This window comes from Pteropus vampyrus, unplaced genomic scaffold (assembly GCF_000151845.1).
Source record: "Pteropus vampyrus isolate Shadow unplaced genomic scaffold, Pvam_2.0 Scaffold88, whole genome shotgun sequence".
NCBI lineage: Eukaryota > Metazoa > Chordata > Mammalia > Chiroptera > Pteropodidae > Pteropus > Pteropus vampyrus.
Genome location: NW_011888869.1, coordinates 691,578 through 718,306, shown reverse-complemented (window position 1 = coordinate 718,306; position 26,729 = coordinate 691,578). Strand labels below are relative to the sequence as shown.

Below are 26,729 nucleotides of genomic sequence, written 5' to 3'. Positions count from 1 at the left end.
TGGGTAAAATTAAAACAAGACAGCAACAAAAAAGGTAATCAAGACCCGTGTTAATACAATGAAAAAATAAATCAGGAAGGTATTAGTTTTTGTTTATAAAGCTCTCTATTCGAATTCATTATAGCTGAAATGCATAGATCACTATAAAGGGAAACACTAATTTAGTTGTACCTTTCCTTGGAGAACTTTGTGGAGAAGTGGGAGGAGAAGAAAGCTGTGAAGATGCATTTGATATCGTATCTTCTGTCTGTTTCTTGTGGCGCTCCAGACTTCCTTCTTCAGATAAAGAAAGAATTTTCTTTAAAGCTTGTGGAGAGTTTATGCCTATCAGAGAAAAATAAATAAATATCTATTTCAAGACTGAAAAGAAATAGTGTTGATAATGAAAAAAAAACTTTTGTGTTAAGATTTAATACTGCATTTAGTGTCAACCTATTTACATTTTCAGTGGTCTCTGTGCTCGTCACAGTATAAACAGTAAGCTTACAGACGGCACAAGACACCTGGAGATTGGTCTCAGACTGACACCTTCCAGAGTGCTCCACAAATGGACTGCTTCTGATTTTTACTTTAGGTTCTAAATCTTAATGTAATCACCATCTTTATTCAACAACATGTCAGACAACAATTGGGAAAAAATAATATTTATTATTTGAGAAGTCAAGTTTGAACTCGAAACAGGTATTTTCACGTTGTTGGATATGTTCGCTCTGGGGAAGTGGCATGTCAGGATGGAAGTCAAGAGCCAAGAGCTAAAAGGAAGAGCAAGGAAAGCAAACAAAAGAGTTCTAAGGAATTCCATGTAATTAAGATTTATTAAATAAATAGATGAAAGAGAAGGGAGAAGAACGCCCAGGAAATGGTCATGTCATAGAGACCACGCAAAAGGTGTTCAGAAGTGTCAAGTGTAGGATCAAGTAGAATGAGGGTGGGGAACAAAAGGATTTATAGCCTGAAACTATCTCAATTAATGCTAGTTTTAATGTTCTTAGACTTAACAGAATGCATTAAAGAAGAGGCAATGAAATTTAATATTTATCCCTTTATTTCACCTCATGTGTTTGATGTTATTTTAATATAACCTTTTAAAATCATTTTGAAAGCAATATTTTAATTACATGTGTAGATACTAATATACATGAATGCATGAAATGCTAACCACATTATAGCTATATGAATGGTTTGATTTGGAATGCAGACAGTATTTGGACAAAATTATTTCATGAATTACATTAGAGGGGCTTAGTATCTCTAAATTAATAGTTTATATTATGACTTTAAATGTGTATGTTAAATTAATTATCATAAGAAGACACGACTATTTTATCCACATTTGTAAAGTTCATAAATCCAAAAAGGTCTAAAAACATTTTGAAAAATATTCTCTCTGGGAAAATAGGGGATAGCTTTCTATTCAGCACACCTACATTTGGGCTAACAGGATATATTTAGCTAAAAGGAGGACTGAATAACTTTGATATAAGAAGTTCAGTGTAAGAGAGGAATTAGAAGTCGGATTCCAGGGAAATAGTGGTCAAGAAAGATGTTATGCAGATTGTTTGAGATGGGGAGCAATACAAACATTTGAAAGGGGAAATGTCAAGTAAAGGTACTTTTTTCTCACTCTTCCCCAATGTCAACTTGCTGATCAGGAGAAATGGGCCAAATATAGAGGGTATGAAGGATGTGCTATACAAGATTCTTGCCCAAATCATAAGGACAGGAACAGCCAATAATACCCTATCTTATCTAAGTAAACTCTTTGCTACCGGTTTCCTAAAAAAATTTATTTCCCTTTGTTAACAGTGTTTCCTTTACATATGTGAAAAAACTACCAGTAAATTTTATGAAAAATAATTCTGCTGTATAATTTACATAAAGAGACTAAACTAGTAGATCTATTACTTTTAATAGAGAAGATGAAGCATGATTTGGCTTCTTAATATTCAGAAATTAATTGTACCCTCCCGCCCCCACTCCAGTTATAGTACTAGGGATTCAACAAATAATTTTTTAAAAAATTTACCTCCAGACAAGTCATTTCACTTAAAAATACATTCTGCCTAAATTCCAGTAATTAATTGATCATAAGGCAAAATCAGTTTAAATAATGTCCATAGACAAAGCAACTTCTATGCTCATTAAAAATTAAATAAGTAAAAGTATAATTTCTCCACTTCATGCTCCCACCCCCCACCATGATAAACGAGCATGATTAAACGAGTCTATAAAATCAGGCCCTTCCACTGGCAAACGTAAAGTTTAACTTTGAACATCAACGGAGACTCAAGAATATTACACAAAGTTATCTAAGATGAGCATTTTTTTCTAATCTGAAAAACATGACAGAAGATAGCACCAAAAGAGGATATGAATTTAATCACCTACCAAAGGGTGGGAGATCCTTCACAGGCACTTTCTTGCGTGAAGGATAAAGGGACACAGCAGGAACCTGAAGTCCTTGGTTGACTTTATGTGGTGGCTGCTGCTGCTGGGCCTGTGGCTGGGGTTGTGCTTTTTGCTGTGACCCTGCCCTCGGAGCCACTGGGGAGGTCTCAGTTTTGACAGGCTTTTTGTCACCAGGATTCTTAGGCACTAATCATTGTTTGGTTTGAAAACAGAACAAGAAATTTAAGATGTTAGTAGCTACATATAAGATAATTTTAGAACTGCATGAGGATGTTCTGCAATTAGAATACTAAAATGTGTATTCTTCGTTCTGTTGCCTATGTAAAGGACAGAAATGGGGGCAGGAGGTAAACCCCAGCTCGTTACAGAAAATATTAAAGGCCTGATAGAACAAAGATATTTACTTTATGATATTAGCTATCTCAAAAGATGACTGCACTATTAAATCCCATATTAAAATATAGAAAAATGTGGATAGTTCACTATGTTATGTGTTAAGTATATTCTACAAAACCACAAATGTATGATAAAAACTACAACAGGAAAATTGTCAGGAATTGTTTTTCTAAAATGATGTCCAAAATTCCTTAACATATATGAGCTTAGTTTTTATTTAATAAATGACATTAACTGCAATCCTTTTACTACTAAATTTTCTCTCCTATAGGGTAGAATTATGTTAGCTAGTGGTAGCTAATACTGTCCGAGTATTATACTGAGTGTGTAATTCCATGGCAGATAGAAGGCAAACCAATTAATAGGGCAATTAAATCCTATACATATATGTATATATATAGCACATTAATATTAAAAACACCTCGATGACATATGTACACTTCCTGCATTTTATACATAAAGAAGCTAAGGATTAGGGAGCTCAAGTAACTTGCCTAAGGTGATACAGCCAGAATGAGAAATAAACAGGATTTGATCTCAGACCAATCTGACTTCAGAGGACAAGCTCTTCATCATGATACACAGAGCTTTTGTAGTCTTGGGTAAATTCAATAACTTGAATTTTTTCACGTCATCTAACATTTTCATTCAATACAAGGTATCTTCGATCCTGCCCAGAAAAGACTCAGCCATTTCTTAACTGGAAAATGCCTCTGTCTTACAGATACAGACGCATAAAGAGAAAACTAGCCATTTCTAGCCTGGCCAAATTTTTAAAGACTAGGAAGCTACATGTTAGGCTGAGTCATGGTTCATTGTATGTAGCAGAACTACTGCTTTACGTGGCTGCTGAACTTAATGCTGAGTGCTATCTGGGCTGAAGGTATAAAAGGCAGCAGCATATCTAGTTCTCTGCTGCTCTGACCTGGTGGGCCCCTCACCCCTCTTAGGTTGCCCATCACTTTGGAAGTATGTGTGAGAAAACGAGGGATGCAAATGGGAGAAGCATCTACTCCTGTGTCCTCTGCCTGCATACTGGCTATACTGGAATGAAATCAAAACAGTCACCCTAAATAGGTCTATGGTGTCCACCTCCCCACACTAACCCAGTTGGAGGAAGAGGCCTAGCCTAGGACATTGCTGCATGGTATTCGACAATAACATTCAAGGGAAAGGTTAGTATGTCTCAAGATGCTCTATCCTCCTCTGCACTAAGCCCTATTTTGTCACCACCCACAGCACTGCGCAGGAAACAAATGTGCATTCCAGTCAGATTCTGCAGCCACTTTAAGGAAAAACTCACGTGTGTTGGTTGCTGGCTCACACTGCAGTGATAATGTCTGAAGACTCTCTTCATCCATTTCTAGCTCCAAATTGGACAGGTACTGCTTCACTTTTCGAGCCATTTGGGCATCTTCATAAAGCTTTTTGGCATTGAGAAAGGAACTACGACGTACCCGCTTTTTATGACCACCTGTCTGAGCAACATCTAGCACTGTTGCATTTGTACTACCCTGGCTGAGAGACCTGGAAGATGAAAAGGTAGATATGCAGCTCACTCTAGCATGGGATTACTTGATTTGAATCATGCCAAGACTTATATAAATGTTCTATGTTCAAAGGTTACATGCTTCATTCTGGTAAGTAAACTGTTATGAAGGACTATAGAATAATATAGATTAACTTTTTTAAAAGTTAAAAAAGAATCCTACATACATACATATATGTTTGGTACCTGTTCAGTTCTAACTGGAAAATTCTACTTTTCACATCAATAGACATTCAAGGCCGTCCTCTCATAGAAGTCAGCAGATAATAATTATTATATATAAAAGCTCATGCAAGAATACAGTTATAATTAGGATTTACATTAAATTTTCTTCTCCTTAAAAGGATGTTTTACATACATTTTTTTAAAAAAAACTATCTGCAATATTTATAATTCTTTTCTTATTTTGGGGGTTAAATGTAGTGCGATCTGAGGTAATATGGTCAAATTGTTAATAAAACGGTCATGCAAATGTAAACATATATGTATAGAAACTAGCACATGAATTGTTAAGAATTATTTTAAAAAAGAATTGGTTTATAGAATGAAAACAGTAGTTAGTTGAGCTGTAAAAAATTTAGTTTTAACGTCTAGGGGCACCTTTTATATTACATACGTTGACTTCTCAAATATCTGTGCAATTGTATTTAAATTGCACAATTTTTACTTCTAACATCCTTTCCCCTTCACCCTGCTTCAGGCTTTTCCCATTTCAAAACACAGAAATTATATTAATATAAAATCTTTCTGAAAGCTCAGAAGTATGCCTGTCCTACAGTTCCCCAGAATAATCTTCAATCATTTCACAGCTCCCATGGATCATGACCTCAAAAGCAAAAGCCCCAACAGATTAAACTTGAAGTCAGTTTGCCAACTGAAATTCTGCTAGAGCAAGAGGGTTAAGAAAAAAATGCAAAAATGCAAAGCATCAGAAAATATAGCAGGAAAGAAAACAATGCAATGAGCAGAATAAGAACCGTGTGGGTGTGCAAGTTCTCCAGCACTTACCCCAAACTCCTCCACTTCTTCTTCCTGTAAGTGAGAGCCATGGAGATTGAAGCATGGGTATAGAAAGAGAGACAGAAAGATCACAAGCTCAGAAAGAAAGGACTAGACTTCTGGATAAGCAGTACAAGAAGCCCACAAACATTAAACTGCATAATCACCTCTCACACACAAATTTACCTGAAATATTTATGTGGCTCCAAAGACAAATATATTTAATTTTTCTGTTTTAAAAGAAGACTGACTCCTGTCCTCTCCTTCACTGGACTAATCATTTTTGACTACACTGACAGCTAAATCCATTGTGTGCATAATGAAACAATACTGCTTGGATTATTTACATAGTTTAGTTCTTACTAACGATTATGAGTTTTAGCTCTACATCTCAGTGTTCTGAAAAATAAGGAACACATTAATTGTGCCTCATGTTAAATGAAAATTTTATGAAGAACAAACTCTTTTTACTGATAGTCGAAAGCACTCTTGATACAGATAAGACATTTATTCCAAAGTAGAGCTCAATGGAGACACTTTGCATGACCTCGTCGAATTTCTGCCATGCTACAAATATATTCAAAAATTTCTAATTTATCAGGAAGCTTTAAAAATTCAACCTTCTCTAGTCCTACATGCGCTACTGAAGATGACATACTCACCGAGTCCTGAACATGAGAGCAGGGTCCATGTTAACTGAAGCCATTCGGCCAACATGACGAATTTCTTTTGCAATCATCCTTAGCTTCTCAAAATTGACCAGCCCATCAACTTTTGAGTCATTTCCTATAATTAGCAAAGAAGAAAAAGAGAATCACATGAGATTTATTCTATCCTTCCATAAGTGAAGGTCAGAAACCTTCTACTTTATATTTACCTTCATGAAGGAATGTGAGATCCTTCTTGATAACTGGGAATAAAGGGATTATGGGAGGTTGTAGGTTTTGACTATTGAGAACATTGCGATATTTCGCCATGTTTCTGGAAGGGTCGAACAGGTCTTGGAGATCTTGAAATAGCTTTTCGTATTTATTGGGAAGTTTTTCCCAGGTGGTTCTCAGTCTTGCTACTGGCGCCAGGTTTAGGCCACTAAGAAGAAAAAAGGAAAAGTGGTACAAAATTAAATGACTCAACCTCAATGAAATGATGTATGTAAAATAGTGCATTGTTGATTTATTCACAAATAACACCTCTGTGTGTATGCTGTATATACATAGCAATTTACAGAAAGATTCATAAGAAACTATTAATAGTTCTAGGTATTGAGAATGGAAGGTCAAGGGGTTCTAGTTTTACTCTTCTTCTCTTTATGCTCTTCACAATTCATTTACTATGACCAAAACCACTAGAATGTAAGTATCATGAGAGGAGGATTTTGTTTCATTGCTTTGCCTCCACACACAAAGCAGAGCTTGGCACATAGAAGACTGACCAAATATCTTATAATAATAAAATAAAACAAGTCATAATAGTAGTGAGAACATGATCAAATTCCTAGACAGGGAGAATGACCAATTTAATAATCACCATCAGTATCAATATAGCTAATTGCTTCAGTCTGTATTTTCCTCCGGCTTCAATCTAAGCACTTAAAACGGAAGAAAGTTAACATTTATTGGGCATCTCCTTTGTGCTGTCTGATGGAACTCCGCTCATTACAGTAGTCTCCCTTTTCCATGGTTTCAATTACCTGCAGTCAACTCCAAGACTAATATATTCAATGGAAAATTCCAAAAAATGAACAATTCATAAGCGCACCATTCTGAGTAGAATGATAAAATCTCATGTTTTCCCACTTCATCCCTCCAGGACATAAATCATCCTTTTGTCCAGTGTGCTCAGGCTGTATACACCCCTTGTCCATTAGTCACTTAGTAGCCATCTAGGTTTGTCATAGTATTTTAGTGTTTATGTTTAAGAAACACTTTACTTAATACTGGCCCCAAAGCCATTCTCATAACTTTTATTACAGTATATTGTTCTATTTTATTATTAGTTACTGTTGTTAATCTCTTACTATGGCTAACTTTAAATTAATCTTTATCATAGGTATGTACGTAGAGGGAAAAATAGAGTATATATAAGGTTTGGTGCAATCTGTGGTTTTGGGCATCCACTGGGGATCTTGTAACGTATTCCCCATAGATAAGGGGGACTACTATATGTCATTTAATCTACTCGATAACTCGAGTAGATTTTACAAACAATTGTAAATGTCATTAAATATGTCATTTAATCTACTCGATAACTCGAGCAGATTTTACAAAGAAATAAACTGATGTTCAGAGAAGTTCAAATAATCTGCCCATGGTCAAAGAGCTAAAAAAAAACCAAAAACCAAAAAACAAAAAACAAAAAAAGGTGAATGTAGATATTTCTGGGCTCCAAATTAGTGTACAAGAGATTTTAAATTAAAGATTAAGATTAGGATTCAGAGAAAAAGAACTGTTTAATATGACTGAATTAAAAACGACTACACTTACACAAATTATATGGTCTTCCTGGATTGACACATATTTTTAACTTGCAAACTGAATTGAATCTTAAGACAAATATGCTTTCTTACCTAATGATTGCAAACATTGAGTTAAAATTCTTGCATTCCCTACAGTGTAGTGCTATCTTGATGAAATGCTTAATAATCTTCATCCTCTTCAGCTGGTTTGTTTCTCTCAGAATTTCAGATGCTACCCAAAACGTTTCCTGGTTAATGACTTCTTCAAATTTCTTCAGGTTGGCACAGCTGGTTTTTGATTTGAGTTTAAATAAATCATCGATATATTCAGTAGGTTCGATGTTGCGGAAGAGTTCGAAATTTCGCATTGAGAGCTGTGTGGCTACTTCGACTGTACTGAGCTGCAGCAGAGAAATCTGACTCTCTCTCAGCAACTCCTGAGCATCTTCATCTGAACAGAGGGTTTCTGTTTCCATGTTGTTTTTCAAGTAATATCTAAGAAAAACAAAGTTCATAGTCTCATGATATTCCTTGGAAGAATAATGCTACTTTTTATAGGATGTTTTGAGAACACTGAATAAGAATGACGGAAGAATTCTTTCTGGCCACAAGTATGCAGCTGCTGCCCTGGTCACCAGATCATAGAACCACCTATCCAGAAGTCATTGATGGAAGCTAACAAATCACATGGAATTTCAAGGGTACCAATCGTAATTCCCTTTTCTCCTATCCTTCTCAGCTTTCAGGATTATTTTACCCCTTTTATTTTTGCTAAATTTAAAATTTCAGTTTAAATACGGAAATAAGCTCTACAGAGGAAGCAGGAGAAATCAGACACAGGTTATTATTCTATTTTCCCAGAGAATCTGTGACTCTTGATGGGTTCAAAATGGATCAACCCAATGTGACTTTACATTGGGCTTTCTCTACCATTCTGCCAGCCCAGAGAAGTTACTGCTTGGCAGGCAGTTAACAACATTCAGGTCACAGCGCCCTTGTTTTGAACAAGTTCTTAAGAGATCCTTGTAAAGACTGAAATTTGCTATGTGCAATTACTTTGATAAAGCAATTCCTAGTGAAGAGGAAAAAACTTTGTAATATGCAGGGTTGCTTACTTATTTTAAAAACCCTTTGAAATCAAGTGTTCATCTCTTAGACTTTTATGTAGTTTTGAAGGGGGTAGTAAACACATCCAAAAAGATAGGTATTGTATACCTTCCACTAAGTTGTATTCTATCAGCAAGTTTGGAAAGCTGGTCTGGAAGTCTTCTTTGTTTGATTACTCCCTCAGGTGTGACAGAGACCTCACAGAGCGAATATTGATCGGGGGTGGCAGTCACGGCAAACTCCCTGATGGCCTGAATGACTACTTCTTTCGCTGTGGTGTCCTTGCTGATCATGATGTATCGGCTTTGCTGATCAGCCTTAAAAACCCTTAACACTTGATCTGGCAAGTCTGGGGGAAAGAAAAGCCATTTGTAAGTAGAAAGAATTTTAACTTATGAGATTATAATTAAATGAAGTAATCTGAAAAAAAATCTTCTTGGAAAAGATAATACTAAAATTTCACCTCTTCATTACTGTAGCTCTTCTTCAAAGATTAAAGCAGTCAATATACTGATGTTACAAGAACACGTTTTCCTCTATAGATAATTGAATAAACTACAGATAAATGCAAACATCAATACACAACAGCTGCACATAAGAATGTCAGGTTAGTGGCAAAAAAATGAAAAATTTAAATCTAAAGTTTATCTTTATTATATTGAAAAGCCTATTAAGCTGACCTATGATATGTCTTTTACTATATTTATTTAATATGACCTTGGTAGCTGAAGGAAACTGGACTTTGGGTGGTAAACACACACTAGAACATACAGATGTCCAATTATAATGTACACCTGAAAATTACATAATTGTATTAACCAATGTTACCCCAATAAACTTAATAAAAAAAAAACTTAAAAAATAAAAAATAAAAAAAATAATATGACCTAGTAATGCCTGCAAGGCATGTGTTATCTTCATTTTATAAAAAAATGAACACAAGTTCAGAGAATAATTTGCCCATGGCCATATCAAAACAGTCTCAAGAATAAAGAGCTGGCTCCAATTGTTTGAAATTTAAGGTTCATCCTCTCTCTAAGTGGCTGATATAATCCATGCCAAACCAAAAGAGATACATTGGAAGGAAAAAGATTACTACAATAACGCAAAAGAAATATGTGTAATGCTCACCAGGAGTTGTACTGAAGTCTAAAATGCGATGATGTGACTGCAACAAATCAGGATTACTGGATGATAAGGTTCCACTGACAGGCAATGCAGTTGGGATGTGCTTTGTCTGTCTCAATCCTACTATACTGTCATCTTGAGACTGACCAATCCCAATATCACTGAACAAAGAGGAAAATCAGAAAATAAATAATCGACAAGTTAAAACGTTATAACATCCATATATAATAGACACAGGCCACAAACAAACCCTATTTCATAAACCTTGCAGTTAATGTAAAAACATCATGAATATATTTGGTTGCAAATTGCAAAAGCAGTTATTGCTTAAGTGTATCCAACTCAACTTATTTTGTTGTTCTTGAGTATACAGTATGTTTCTCTGAAACCTATGTCTTTTTAACAGGGCAAATCATAACGAATATTAGTAGTTTCTCGGTACAGAAATACATTCAAGAAAAGATAAGCTCTAGTTAACTAATGGAAATAGATTTAAGAAAAAGCACATTAAAAAGAACGAATTTACTGAAACATCTAATATTCTGTTGGTATTTTTAAATAGTAACCTGTTCTTGTGGTTTGAGTTGACTCAAGGTTTTGAAGTTGTTATGTATATAAACATTTTTGTTGAACTCCACACACAAAAATAACACATTTAGTTGCACTCAACTGATGACTTCTGCATCAGAATGATAAATTGTTTTATAATCTGATCTTTAAGAACTGAAGAAATTGAGTAAAATGAACAGAGGGAAAAAAATCCAAACTCCTACTTTCATTCTCTGATGTTTCAGAGAAATAAATGAGAACATTATGGAGTCAAATGTAAATAAACCCTGACACAGACATTATTTCTTAATTATACAGAGCATAAAAAGCAGTGGTGCATGGTGACATTTCTTAGTACCAAAGAAGAGAACATGGAAATCCAATGATTCACTTTTACTTTTAATTCTCTACTCAAAATTTCTAGTTAAACATTTAAGATTCCAGAGAAATTCTGCTTATTATGGATAGCTACAAACTAATTTCCATTTCTAAAAAGCCTGTTACTGTGGATAACTCTTAAAACATACTTTAATAATATATAAAAATTATTTTTAGATTTGAAGATTCAACTGTTTCCAAACTGAAACATCAAAATAAAACAATATGCATGCACAAACACAAACAAACTAGATCATAAGCAAATGGTTAGAGTTCTGTCGAGTTTCTATAAATACCTTGAAACAAGAGGGAAAAAAATCATACTCAGATTGAAATGTAAACCAATGTCTCATAAATAAAATTATGGCATTTGCATAAATTAGGTTTTCAGACATTAGAGCTAGATCATACCAACTTTTTAATGGCTATGTTAAAAAGAGATTAGGCAGTATTCTTTTTATTTGGGGGGAAAATATAAATTATAGGGGTAAATAAGCAAGGATAAGAGCTTTCTTTTAAAGTCAAAACAAAAATTAAAGATGAGTTTAGTGTAAATGCTTCCAAATTTAAAGTAAGTCCACGACAAAATAAAATTTCCATTTAAGCACATACAGGCATTGCATATAAAAACAAAGTATTAAGGTTCTGTGAAACATTAAAACCTTTACATTATTAGTAGAATTTTACTTTTTAAACATATAAGCCAGTCTTTACTGCCAAAAATATCAGATGTAGTACATGACATGAGACAACTACTATGGGCTCAGGCAAAACATATAGCTGACTGAGCTACTGTTGGTACAAATGGCTATAAATACTAGTATACTCCAAGCACGTCCAAAAAGAGCTGCTTTCTTAAGAAATGTTTCTCTACAGCATTTTAACACCTAACATGATCGAACTCTCTCCCCCTGTTTATATCTCTGTTATTCACAGACATGAAGATACTCTTGAATTGAAACTACTTTATATTCAAGATTTAATTCAGAAAAGTTTGTGTCTGAGCACATCCTCTTATTTGACCTCTCCAACTCTCTCCTCTCACTGTTACTGAAATTGTTTTTTGGCCTTTGTTAACTTTATAGTCTGTTGACTTATTCCCTCTTTTTTCTGGGTTCATCAGGCTCTCTCTACTTATCTGACAACCAGATCTGAATTCTACAATCCTCTTGCCTCACCCTTTCCTTTACCCTCTATTCGCATGACTCTATCATGCCTATCCTTGCCAATTTGCCATCATTCAGCATCTTACCTTCTGTAATACTGATAATGATTGAGAGAAAAACAAAACAATATTCCAGAAGACTTCTTTGACTGACTAGCTTAGTGACTTTGTCAAAAAAATCTTCATAAACACATGCTGACTTCCACGAGAAGTTTTAGTAACTAGTATAAATCAAGTTTATCATACCAATATAACTGACCCTAGAATTTACTGAGCCCTCTTTAAAATATATTTATCATTTAAATTGTATTACATATATGAATTATTTCAATTTTCATAAAATACAAGATGTTTCCTCAGTGTTTTAAAATCAACACATCTAATCATTATCCTTCTTTCTTTTCCCTTCTCTAGCATTTGAATATCTTTGTAAATACAAACAGAACAAAATTATACATAGTATTCTCATGCTGTGTTCCTTGCCAACATCCTGTACTGTGGATGGATTACACTGCAGTTCTTACATGTCGCATTTCTATTAATACTTGCCAGGGTCATGCTGACTTTTGTTTGATTTTTTTTTTAAGGTTCATATTTAACTCATGATCAAATATAGCCCTAAAATCTTTTTGTTATTGTGTTGCTACTAATTCTACATTTAAGTAATTTTTAAAATCTATTTTAAAATAAGGTATTTTTTTTATCAAGAAGGGTCACTTTAAAATCAATTCTTGTTTTTTGTAATACCAGCAGACCTAATTCATGGTCCCTTAGAAGCTTACTCAATATAAACATATTCTCAAGTCTATAAATAAAATCATCATTGCTTATCCTTAGGACTCTGCTGTTGAAGTCTTTTTTAGCTGATACAAAACCATCAATCATTATAGTTCAATGGAGACAACACAAGTTTGACACTCGACCCACCAATAATATTCTAGACCATATCTCTCTAATTTGTGGATGAAAATTTGATCTGAAATGGAATTAAAAAAAAGAAATGCTTGACATGGTCTTGCATGTCTATATCTACTGCTCCTCTATAATGCATTAACTTATCAAAGAAAGAAAATAACTGATAGGTTTTCGAGTTATCTTTTATACCACTGAAGTACGAGGAATACAATAATTGAATATGGTGCACCCATGCTATTTAACACTTAAAAAATTTTTGGCTGATGGCAACTGAGTTTTACAAAACATCTCAAGACTCAGAAGAAGCTAAAATGAAGAAATAACCAAGCAAACAAGCAAAGTTAAAAGTGTGACACCTACAACTTTGTCTAGTTTGAGCTCCTGGCATGAATACATAGCCAAGAAGTGATCAAAAATACATTCTGACTGTAGAGCCCACTGGGAGGAAGAAAAGAAGTTCTATGCTTGGTTAGTGACATCATGGCAACGGTTAAAGAACTGAAAACAGAATGACAAAGATGAAAAGCAGCAACAGAAAGAAGCAATGATTTGGTTGGCAAAGAGCAGATGCTGATGGTAAAGAAGATACCCAGAAACAGTAGCAGAAACAACTTCAAATCATGGAAAAGACAGGAACAAACACACATTATTTTTTAAAAGTCCAAATGAGAAAAAAAATAGTTCAAATGAGAAAGCACTAATATTATTTATGAAGATTGGAACGGCAAGTAAGTGGCAAAAGCAGGATTAAAACAAACTTGATTGTGTAATATTGCTTCTGAGACTGCTCAGCTGTAAAAGATGAAAACATTTTTAGACTCATTTGCAAACATTAATTACATCATTACCTTTGCATATCATTATAACACATAAGATAATGCACAGAAAACTTATAGAGACACTTACTTATATGGTTTCTGTGGCAAGATACTAATTCGAGTCTTGTCAAGGATCTTTTTTAGCTTGTTCCTTCCTCCAACAGTGTTGGCTTTACTTTTCTTATTTACTTTTTCAAGTCCTATCACTTGTTCTACATCTACAGCAAGGTCTGGAATGGAGTAGCGACTGGCCTTTTTGATGTCTCCAATTTTAGGAAGATGAGGGGCACCATTTCTTTTCTCTTCTGACAATCTTGTTAGAAGTTCTTTAAATACTAAAATGTAAATAAACACCACAGAATACCCATTATAAGAAATGCGAACAATTCAAAGGCAATTGCAGATACCGAAAATAGATGAGAAGTATAGACTTCAGCTATCAAAACTAATTCTGTAGAAAAACACTACTCCAATGAATGAATGACACTAAGAATCTGCTTTATAATGTTGCTCTATTATTTCCACTCAGAATAAGTTAAAATAGAGTAGGATATTCTTTAAATGTACAGGTATTAAAAATAAGTATGAATAAAAACGTTGATAAAATAAAAATTTTATGGTCCTCACTTCAGTAACTTCTGATGTGGATCTAATTACATATTTATATAATTAAATCTATATCTATATACTTTACTATAAATATTTTCATTTTTATGATGTTTGAAATTACTTATAAAAATGATTTTTCACAAATTAAGACCTAAATATTAAAAAAAAAAGGAGAAAAATGAAAGTATGTGAAAGGACTTACCGAATAAATTGGTTTTCACAGTGATAGATAAATGTGTGTTATTTCTAAGAATTTCCATGGCTTTTGACAGCTGAATATTTTCAAAGTTTTGACCATTTACTTCTAATATCTAAAAATAAAGTTACAAAATTACTTCCAGTCTCGCAACTGAATGAAGAAAAAAAAAAAAGACACCAATATTCTCCCTTAAAGTCTGTACTTAGAAATATCATACCTGGTCCCCTCGTTTCAGGCCTGCTTCAGTTGCTTTGCTACCTGAATCGACACTGTCCACGAAGATTCCAAATCCCTTCTCTGAGCCTCCGAGTAGTATAAAAGGCAAAGGGGCTTCTCGGGAGGGTTTCGTTAATGTCATCAACCTTCTTTTTGCTTTAGCTGCACATGCGATATTTAACAGCCTTAGGTGTCCACCCATTTTCTGTAAGTTCAGAAAGAGTGGTTTCAAAGAGAGGCTGAATAAAATCAACTTAAAGGTGATGGTTTTTTAAAAAAATCACAACTATTACCTCTCTTTCCAGATTATTTTCAAATTCTTCTAGAAATCGAGTCATAGCAGGATCTCCTTCAAAGTCATTGAAGTGATTATTCACCCACAGTAATACTACCCGTGTAACCTGAAAAATCGATTATTTTCAATAGGTTTTCTAAAAATTTAATGCTAAAAATTTGTTATTAAAATAATTTCAAAAAAGATATCTAACACTTTACCTAATAACAATGAACAAGAAAATAAACTAAAAACAATGAAAACCCTCAGTATGAATCTTATTTATAAGAAAATGACCTTCTGAAAATACATATTTATACTTTGAATATAGAGATTACATTGCTCTGCCAAGAAGGGTTTTGAGTCTGTGAATGATGGTAATCAACTTACATCTCACTTACTCTCAAATTATATTTAAAACAGGTCGCAATAAAAACAAAGCTATATTAAAACCAAAACAAATAAATATAAGGCAAAACAGGGTAGAAATTTAAAAATTAAGGTAGAGGGCAGAATAGAAAAAAGGAATGAATAGTATTATCCTAGGAAGATCTATAAAGGAACAAGCTGTGAAAGGAAGGGGTTGGCTGAGAGTTATATGTTATTTGTCAACATTAAGATTTAGAAGGCTTTTAACACCTACAATTCGTCAGGAAAAATAAATAGCCTTTTTTTTTAAAACCTACACATGTGTTTTCACAGAGCCCTACACCTTTATACAACCAATTCACACACTCATAGCGATGGAGTATTTGTTTTGTACCCAGCAAGAACTCTGTGACGTTCATTAAATTATAAGTTCTATGAGGACAACTTTATCTGTTATGTTCTAAGGGCATCCTTAATACTTATAACAATGCTAGGCATAAAGTAAATTCTCAGCAAAATTTTACTAAATAAAGTAAGTATAACTGTAACTTTAAAATTTTATATGTTTAATTTTCTAAATTTTTTAAATTTCTCATTTCTAATTATTTTTAAAATTTTTATTATTAGTTTCAAGTATATAGTACATTGGTTAGACATTTATATAGATTATAAAATGATCTCCCTAATTGCTCTAAATTTTGAATAACAAGATAAAAAGAAATTTTCTGTTGAGTTGTTTGTGACTGTAATTTGTTACAGTAATAACCTGACTAATCACTCAAGAGTCAAACCTTTATAATTATATTTTTTGTCATTTATTCTCACTACTGCCCAATTTTTCAAATTTAGGGAACCCAGAAGATGATCTCCTTCAAAACTATATCTAACACCTGACCTCTTCGTAAAATTAAAATTTTGCAGGAGAAGCCACCTTAAAAAGTCTACTAGCCACATTACACATTAAAGAAACAAGACTCATAAATCATAAATTGAAAACCTCCAACCACCTCTAACAGCAAGCAACCTATAAGATGCATTAAGTGCTGGCTCTGAGCCAGACATAGCATAAAGAACTTTACTTTTATTACTTGTCTTCTCAACAACCCCAAAGGATGCTGATTATTCATTTTACAAGTAAATAAATGAATGTCAGGAGGGTCGGAGGACATGTAAGGTAAACAGCAGAGGCAATGCTCAAACCAAGTTTTTGAGGCTTAAAGGCTCAACTGAGATCTAGGCTCGTGACGTTCAGAATACAAAATGGAAAGCATTGTCCAAAGGATTCCTCTAAGGGCACAGAACTAGTTAGTGGCAGGACCCGCACTACAGCTTGGGGCTTTTCACCGTTAGTCTCCTGTTCCGGATTTTCCTCCCGCACCTCTCCCAAGTCTCTCATGTAAATCAGACTGTATATGGAAAGGAGAAATGAGTGCAGGCTGTGATTAACTCTCAAACCTCATAAGATTATGTAGTTCATCATCCAACCTAGCCTTGACAGAGTTCTTAAGAGCTGCTAAGGAGGGTCTATTTAGAATTATATTACTGGGGCCTACCAACTAGCAATGGTTGCAATAAAATGCTACTCTGGTGCCAATGAAAAAAGTGCAACTTTTATCTAGTGTACACTGATGATCTACTGAACTAGAGAATGCAGATTTCTATGGAATCCAGATGTTTGGGGGTTGTGTTTTAATGCATTCCCAATAGAACTAAAGTTTAAACATTTGCTGGCCAATTTATTAGCCTTTGTATTAAAAAGAAAAAAAGAAGACATTTCTAGGACGGAGCCTAGAAACCTTAACAAGAACTAACATTTGTATCACTTTTGCTTAAAAAGTACATTCTCTTATTCTATTAAAATAATTTGAACATAATTGACATGACAAAAATATATAGATATATATCTTTAAGTCTATATCTGAATATTTCATATTTAAAAGTCAAACTAGAATACATTTTCCAACCTTATCCCTGAGGCTCGGGTCATTAAACCACTCCAACAACTTTTTGCCCACTTCCATTGGGCTAGAAAGAAAAGTCCTATAGGTCAACAAGAAGTCTTCTATGAACGTTGGATCCACTACCGAATGTTCTTCCACCAAATGCATTGTTAATCTTTCTGAGGTGCCCTGTAACAAATAAAAGGTTTAATAACTACTCTGCATAAGGAGCACCTATATGGTATGTTGATTTCAAATTTTCAACATAAGATGAACTGGGTAGTAATACATATAATAATTTAAAAAACTGCTTCACCAGGAAATATAAAGATTTTTTACAGCTGGTAACTTTTATGCATTAAAAAGGGGGTCAGGGAATCTTAAGTTGTCATAATTGATGCTACAAAAAAAATTCGGGCATGTTTGTCTTACCTTGATGACAATGTGCCCCTTTCTTGTTCCAGTTCGATCAAGTTCTCGATGTTCTTTCACCATGACAATTTCTCCTTCTTCCTCCACTTTTTGCATGTTCTTTTCTACTTGGTTGAGAATACGGCAATAATCTTGCTGGGCTATGCAGACAAACTAAAATAAAATATAAGTCACGTGTTAATGATAAAGTGCTTGCAAGAGACCTAGCAGTACTAATAATTCAGTGCTTTAATTATTCAACACTGACATTTTTCTATGTCTTTCCCATACTTTCTAATGAGTGCAGTAATGAACTTACTTAATCAGCCTTCTCTACTTTTTAACGTACTTCTTCCTTGGTCAAGAAAATTTCAGTTTTTAGAATATTTATATGTACTTTATATTAAAAATCCTAACAATTTTAAAAATCAGATAATAAAATCTGGAGAGTCCTTTTTCATGCCTCTGACAACTGGAAAACGTTATAGGAGAGGACTGGAATCTTAGGAGGACAGATATAAAAACATAATTACCATTTAGTGGGTTTTAAAAGTTTGAAAAATTTTAAAAGAAAGGTTTTAAACTAAAGATGGTTTTAATAAAAGGCATTGAAATTCCATTATAAATTTGCTAATTATATTGATAAGAAATTATTTCAGAAAGTCTTTTCAAAAAGGTTCCCAAAATAAGCCACATACTTGTTAAGCCCAAATCATTATTCTTTATAACGGGTATTAGGGGTAATCCTTGTTCTTAAAGAAAACGTTAACAGTATATGCAGATTAAGCCATTATTCCTCCAAATATAAAAATTTCAGGGCTTAGGGCAAACCACTTAATTATATTGCTTAGTAGTTTTAAAGAAAGTTAAGAATGAATTATAGAAATCACTTATTAACAAATTAACCAAAGACTGGTGAGAAGAGTAGATTTTTTAAGTAAATAAAAACTATTGCTGTCTCTGAATTTTGAATGATTTATTTTTATTTAAAAAATCATTTGAGAATAAAAAACAAGCCTGAACAATTTTTTCCCCCTCCTTTAATGTGAAAATATGAAAAAAGAGGATGGTTAAATTATAGGATAGCATGCATAAGAAACTATAAATTGGCCATCCCAAATCATATCTCCATAGGACGTTTACAGCTGTGGCTTAATGTTCATGATATTAGGTTAATTTTTGTAAAAAATGCAAAACCAAATATTGTAATATGTATAATGATGACACCATCATCATCATCATCATATTGCAGTAGCCTTACAGAACTTTCTCAATTTATCTTCTAAATCATCCCATAGGGAAGACATTATTATTATCCCCATTGTACAGATGAAGACACAGTTGTAGCAATGGCATGCGAATTTGCCCAATGTCTCATAATTATATGGTTGCTAATTTAAAAAAAATTGTGCATACATATCAAAACCTTGGAAGGAGATATAATAAAATGTTAATTATTATTTTGCAGCAATGCAAATTATACGTGACTTATTTTTTTATAGACTTTTCTATATTTTCCATACTTTCCGCATAATCAATAAAGTTTTTTTACAGAAGTAGCTGGAGCAGTTCAAACTTTAGAAATAGCATATTTTAATATCATTTCTTCCACTGAGTCGGCTGATATCTTTTAATATTTCTATTAAGAGTTTAGAATCAAAAGTTAAAATTCAAAAGACATAGGCTTTTAAGTAATTATACATAAATTAATTTTTTTAAATTCCTTAAAAATAAATCCATTTCTATAACACTGACCACAGGTATATTTATATATGTTTTGAACTATGGGGTCCTTAGTCTCTCGTCTCAAAAATATTTTTATTTATTTCTTTTTACAGGGCAGCAAATTTGTTCTTCATATTTCCAAATAATGTTAGGTGTTCATCAGTATACTAAATTTAGAGAACATAATTCTTTTATTTTCTCATTCATCTCCTAAAAATATATATATATCCCTAATTTAAAATGACTAAGTAAAGAAAATAATTTTTGAAGAGAAATGTACCAAAATATCTTCTTGACTAAGGATTTAAGGAAATTAGAATAAGTTTGGTTTGGAATTCTTGATGTCTAGGCAGACAATTTGGGCATTTCTTCTGTAGCAAACTGAAATAAAAACCAAATTTCTACTATGGCCATACAGATCTGATTTCTAAAAGAAATAAATTTTAGATGAAAACATTTATCTGTAGTTTTATTAGATTTATTTTTGCTTTAAGAGGTTTGTAGATTTAGTGAGAAATTCATAAGTAAAATATAATTTTAACTGGTATAATGAAGTCAGTTGACAATTTGCGAATTTTATCTATCTATCTATCTATCTATCTATCTATCTATCTATCTATCTATCTATATATTTGTTTTGGTGAAGTTTTATATTTTCAGATAGCTGTTAACACATGAAAGTACTGTAAGATCTTGGCTTCCTGATATAAAATAAATATCCAAACCAGATTCCACTTATAAAAGGCAATGACAGCTTATATCACAGGATTATTTTCTTTTTGTACACATGACATCACAATTTATATTTAGTAAAAAATTATCAGTGATAAAAGGCTAAATAAAATAAACTTGGATCATAATACAGAATAGTCAACTTTCAATTTATTCATGCAACTGCTTTCTCCTCTAAAACTACTTCATGAATTCAAAGTGTCATTAGCTCCCATGGCCTCAGAAAAAGGTGAGTCTAACAGATTTACCTTAAGAGGTTAGTTCTATTTAAACTGGTACTTTGTGGTCTGTAAGGCAAGTTGATACCTAATAGTTCACACATTTGAAGGGTAGAGGGCAGGGCTATGAGGTGTCAGTGGCAGGCCTAAGACATAGGCAGGGGAGAAGGAAAAAGGAAAGAGAGGAGAAGGAGAAAGAAATGGAGGGACAGGAAGAGGGGAAAAGAAAACAAGGCGTATATGTGGAACGGAAAACCATTACCAGTCGTCTGGTACCTTAGGATGTCTATACCTAGCCCTGCTTGCATCCTTCAAAAGGGGAACGGGAATAGACATCGAAAGGAGAGAACTGGAAGAAAAGCACACAGAGAAGGGACCAAGCACCAAATACAACCATGAATTTATCATGAGATCCAGAAATATCATGGGGAACAGAAATAAATGCTAAATTTAATCCACTCACTATTATGTCCTTAGGTTTAACAGAAGCTCAATTAGGTATCATATTACCCAATATTTATTTCCAGTACCTAATGGATTGTAAAAAAAATGAGGGCCAGTCCTAAGCAAAGTTGCTTCTTGGTAAGGAGAACGCGACACCATTTTTGTTCATGCCATTCAATATCTGTTGATTGCCTACAATGTGCTCAGTAGGACGACTGCAACTTAGGGAGGCCATTTTACAGATGAATAATATTATGATTCTCATTGTTTCCTTTACTTTCCCTAATAATGATCTGACTTTTATACTTTCTGACTGATACGCAACATTTTAACAGAAATACATGAACATACCATCCCAAACAAACATTTACATTAAATGGTCTAACTTCATCCTTGCTGTACTATTGAGGGAATGAACGTCAGGCCTGACAGATGGGTTGGTGAAAGCACAGGAGTGATTTTTTTAAACCCCTGATTGAACATGTTCCTTTTACAGTGACCTGGCATGGAGTTGAGAGGAAGAAAGAGACTTTCTTCAGCAGATAACTCACCTTTGACCTTCTTTGGATATCTGGGAACATCATACATATCAGGAGCTACAGGAGTCTAGGTGTCTTCATCAGAGTTTTTTAATCACAGTTTTCTTTTGGAGCCTATCTTGGTGACTACACACTCAGGGTTTCCTACCAATTCCTCATCTGGTAAATAGATTAGACTTTCTTCCCTAACATCTACCTTCTCTTCCTTTTCCAGATCCCAGATAAGCATTTAATGTTACCTGGTACATTTGACTCTCTACACTGTGGAGTCTACAGTGTTCACTGAAAGATTTGTCGACATTATTTTTATTTTCTTGTAAGATAATTTTATTTACAGCCATGGCCATTTTTCTTTTTAGTAAGTAAAAATACTTAAAATTAATATTTAAATGAATATCACTTAATACTCATCAGACACTATAAAAATTCAATGATGTTCTTTCAGAATAAAGTATATTTAGATGTATTTCAGACTTCAGAATAATAAATACAATGAGCACTTAACATTAATTAGTCTAAGTCACATTTTCTCATTTATTTATATTAGAATATTTTATCTTTCAAAAGATAATTTTTAAGAAGACAAGATAAATATTATAAACACCTGATAACAAAAGCATCTTAAATTTACTTCCAACTAATATAGAGGTTACCAGTCAGAGTAATCTAATTAAATTTTACATTTTGTCTCAATCCTTTTTCTAGTCTTTTATTAAAAGCTTTTAAATATTAAATATTAATATAATATCAACAATGACATTTTTCTTTTGCTATCGAGTATTTTTTTATCAGCAATTATTTTTTTACTAGCAAGTTTTCCTACTGATTTATACTAAGATTAATTTTCATGACTTCTAAAAATCAATTTATCATCTTATATATATTGAAATACATTGCATAACTATCATATCATCTTTATTAATCTACTTATAATTTCTTTTCATAATGGGAGCTTTATTTCCCTATCTTTTGAAGAAGAGATTACCAATTATTGATGGAAATTTAAAATATATTTATATAACATTTTTTCTAAACAGAACATATTTATAGAACACTTAGTTCTGTGGAATTCAAGTAACTTTAAGAGAGATTTATTTTTAATTTCCTGGGTGTGATAACACTAAAACGCTAAAAGTAATAGTTCTTTAAAATCTTACTTATAAATCTAAAAGATGACTTATTCATATAAACAGAAAAATCTTACAACCGCATAGATCCTTTCTTTATTAAACATAAAATATACATTTTTAATAACATTTTATACCTGGCAGTCATCCACCTTGGTTCTCATTACTCCTTTCATGTATTCTTTGTCCATGGTGGGAGAGACACCGAAACTATTTCCCATACACAATATTTCTGCTTTTCCATCTGGATAAGTCACTTCAACAGAACCATTCAGAATCACTGACCAGGAGTCCAGCTAATTCAAAAAAATGAAGATAGAGCAGAAAATAACATCATTATCATGCAGCTGAAAATGCTAGAACGGTCCCTACAAATGATTTAACAGATCTTTCACTTTAATTATGAAAACAAACAAGCAAAAAAAACTCCAGTAAAGTTAACTGTTTATCAAACTGACAGATCAAGGAATAAAGCACAGCCATATATCTATGTATTTTCATATGCCTAGCCTAGGGTACACATTATTCATTTGTTTGATTTGACTCTGGATATTCTTCTCTAAAATGACATAATGGAAAAAATTTCTTCTGTTCCCCAAAACACATGTAAATAAGATGAAATGATCACCACTGCCTCAATAAGAATATCATTTTGTTCTGACAAAAGGCATTATTATATTATGAACATTTAAGTTATAAAATCTGAAAAGTTTAATACATAAAAATATCTCTATTAGTATCATTTGAAATATTGTTAAATATCAGAAGATAAAATAAGGGATTAGGAATACTTTGACATAATAATGAGCACAGCATAATTCTTCAATTATTGAAACATTGTTGTCTGTTGTTTTTTAAGGGGGAAAAAAGAAAAAAAACCTGTTTTTTTGTTCATTTGCTATACTGACAGAACTTCAAATAGAAACTTTTTAAGTGGCAGAAGTATTTACTAACCTCTTCGCCATCATTTAACACTATGGTCCCAGCTCTTTCCACTACTGCAAATACCATCACAGCACAGAGTTCTCTTCTCACGGACATTGTCATATTGGCAAAAGCAGGCAACTGGTGCATAAATTCCAAGAGTTGTTCTGAAAAGTAAAGATATTCAATGTAAAAATTATACCTTTTTAAAAATAAGCAATCAAAAAGAATGCTCAAGGGTTCTTTCTTTTGAAATGCCCTACAATTCTACTCACTGAAAAATACATTAAGTATCTTCATGGCACAAGTTGAATTTCTTTCAGGTCTACAAAGAATTCTGTTATTGTGGAAATGGTGATTTTTTTTCTTGTGATTCAGGAGCAAGAGTATACACTGTGATTCAAATTCTAATGGGACTGAATAAACTAATAAACTTCAAATGGGAGAATTTCCATTAAAAATGAGCTATGATCTTATCAAAGTTTATTAAAGGGTGAAATGATGAACTGAAATGAAACAGAACTCTGGGAATTCTCCAAAAAGCCAGTAGTTCCATTCCAGTGCCTTTTGGGCAAGTGGATGCCCAAAACAGCAGAAATAATACCTTCGATCTAAAGATATTCCAAGATTTAGCTACTAAGGGGTATTTTCTATGGATCAGACAAATCTATAAAAATTAGTCAATTAAAAAATGTGCATTATATGGTAGATGCAAATGAAAACTAGTCTATTATTTCTCATCATCCAACAGATTAGCAAAAAAGAAAGAAAAATTTGATCACTCTTTTCATTGGTAATGCTGTGGAGAAAAACATACTTCAGTGTAATTCCAGCTGTTGACAAAATGGATGACTGTATAATCTCTTCCAGTCCTGTGGTCTCCGTGTGTAATTTTCTCTACTATTAGGTGGCTTTATTAATCACTTACTAAGTTCTTTCCGTACTCTTCACCATGGCTCTATGAGGTGCATGTTTTCTTTTTCATTTCACGGGGAGGAAACAGAGGCTCAAAGTCATATAATTAGGAGGTGGCAGTGACATGATTCAGGACTGCCTGCCTCCAAAGCCAATGCTGGACATTACAGGAAGTGATAAAGAGCACAGGGCGTGTGTCAGATATCACTGAATAACTACTAGTTATATTTCTTTGGGAAAGTTGATTAATTTCCTTAAGGCACGTTTTTTTCTCCTTTGTAAAAGAAAAAATATACCTATTTTCATTGGATAGTGGCGAGGATCAAATGCAATAAAGATGATAAAGTCCTTAGCACAGAGTAAATACTTAATAAATGAGGACTGCTAAAATTATTATCATAGTTATATCATTCAAACGTTTGGCTAAGTAAAAATTCCACTATTTTTCTTCTTGTCTCCACTTAATGAAATGCTCCCTGTGCACATTCCTTCTATTAGGATTTACGACAAATTTTATGTTATTGGATATAGTTTGTTAATTATAAAAAACAATGTAGAATAGAAAGATATATTCTATATATGAGGGTATACTACATATACATATAAATGTATATTACATTTCCGGAAGGTCAGACTGGGTGATTTTCTCTGGTCCAGCTGGGTAATGTCTGTTCTGATTAGACCCTACGTCATCCCTCCTGTACAAGACTTTTTGAAGAGTGACTTCAATCAGGAGCATAACAATGATAGGTGGTACCCAGGGACTCTGTCCAAAAAGACAGTGTTCTTCACCCTGACCCAGACTGATGTGTCAGGAAATCAACTTACTGTTGCAACCAGCATTTAAAAAAAAAAACGAAGACAGTATCAAAGCACGTCACTTACAGAAAGAATGAGAAGGTGTATTTGTGAGAGGCCATAAAATATATTTATTACTGGGGAAAGCAACAGAGCAATTTTGAAACCATAGCAAGAGACTACCCGTATCTACTACATTGGGGAGGTAGGAATTATTGTTTTACAAATGCACTGACCTTTTGATTTAACATAAAGGCAAATGAACAAGTAGTGGTCCTCTGACCAACATATCACAGATAGTTCTGCTATGTCCAGACTGTTTTCTTTAGCTGTCATCCTCCACCTCTCACCACAAGGTATTAAAATATTACCTATAGACCACACATTTTACTCTTTTTCATCCCCTAGTTATATCCAAATTCCTTGAGGCCAAGCAAAGATTCATGCTCTTAAGAAAAATATGATGCTGGAAATTGTCAAAGATGTTTTAAATTTAAGATAATATGTTTAGACAGTAAGAAAAGGCAAATTACCACCACGCGGATGAAGAATTTGAAGTATATGAAGTATAAAATATATTCACTAATACTTCTATAATGATGGCATTTAAGAGTTTTAAGTCTCAAAGATTCATTTGTGATATCACTGGTTTTGTGATAACTTCTCTCCTACTACTTATTACACTGGAGGTTTAGAGTAATTAAAAAAAATAAAGAATTGCTATTGACAATATATATATTTTTAATAATAAATATAAAATGGAAGCATTTGGCTATGGGGGCTCAACATTAACTCTGATAATGCCACAGGGATCTTACAGAATTAAAGGGATTAGGGCAGCCAAGGACTCAGAGCTCGAAATGGGAGACAAGGTAGTTCTTATTCTTAGGGCATACGGGAAGAAAAAGCCATGGGAGAAACAGGCCTATTTTCTTCTATATTGCTTGGAAGAATCTATTAGAATAATATATTAATGTGGCCTATCTTGTTGGGAAAGGAATATTTCTATTTATGAAAAATAGCCATTTTTAAAAACTTTTTTTCTAAAAAATATGACACATACACACAGAAAATCAAATAACCAACTTACTGACACCAAAAACTGAAGTCAATTCAGAAAATTAGCTTATCTTATTTGCTTTGGTTTAATTTTATAAATAAGTAATATTATGTTTTTAAAAAATTAATCTGAGAGTTTTTTTGGTGGTACATGAAATGCAGGTGGAGGGAGAATTCTTTGAAAGGGATCAAAGTAGTACTCTAATATGTCAAGGCAACAAAACCAAAAAAAAAAATATTCATTACCATTCAGTAATTGGCTACCTACAAAGTTATGAGTGGAGAGTAAAAATGAATAAAGTACTTTTCATCAAAGTAAAGAAACAAAGGTACACCCCAGGTCTATGGGAACCCAAAGAGAA

At 33.2% G+C, this 26,729-nt stretch overlaps 1 protein-coding gene across 4 annotated transcripts in view; it reads right to left on the bottom strand.

Moving 5' to 3' along the window:
- The window catches only part of RAPGEF2 (Rap guanine nucleotide exchange factor 2), a 222,615-nt gene that overhangs the window by 8,751 nt on the left and 187,135 nt on the right, over positions 1–26,729 (bottom strand). For 2 of the 4 annotated variants that reach the window (XM_023532718.1, XM_023532719.1), the window contains exons 10-26: positions 23,626–23,762; positions 22,809–22,967; positions 17,908–18,060; positions 17,500–17,664; positions 15,186–15,293; positions 14,894–15,097; positions 14,680–14,788; positions 13,957–14,203; positions 10,047–10,204; positions 9,024–9,264; positions 7,920–8,303; positions 6,231–6,442; positions 6,016–6,139; positions 5,363–5,386; positions 4,109–4,332; positions 2,389–2,595; positions 172–324 (exon numbers count right to left, since the gene is read on the bottom strand). In XM_023532718.1, coding sequence (XP_023388486.1) covers positions 172–324; positions 2,389–2,595; positions 4,109–4,332; positions 5,363–5,386; positions 6,016–6,139; positions 6,231–6,442; positions 7,920–8,303; positions 9,024–9,264; positions 10,047–10,204; positions 13,957–14,203; positions 14,680–14,788; positions 14,894–15,097; positions 15,186–15,293; positions 17,500–17,664; positions 17,908–18,060; positions 22,809–22,967; positions 23,626–23,762 — 3,009 coding nt within the window. Of the gene's footprint in view, positions 1–103; positions 325–2,388; positions 2,596–4,108; positions 4,333–5,362; positions 5,387–6,015; positions 6,140–6,230; positions 6,443–7,919; positions 8,304–9,023; positions 9,265–10,046; positions 10,205–13,956; positions 14,204–14,679; positions 14,789–14,893; positions 15,098–15,185; positions 15,294–17,499; positions 17,665–17,907; positions 18,061–22,808; positions 22,968–23,625; positions 23,763–26,729 lie in introns of those variants that run through there. The other 2 variants (XM_023532717.1, XM_011363687.1) reach the window with 2 other exon arrangements.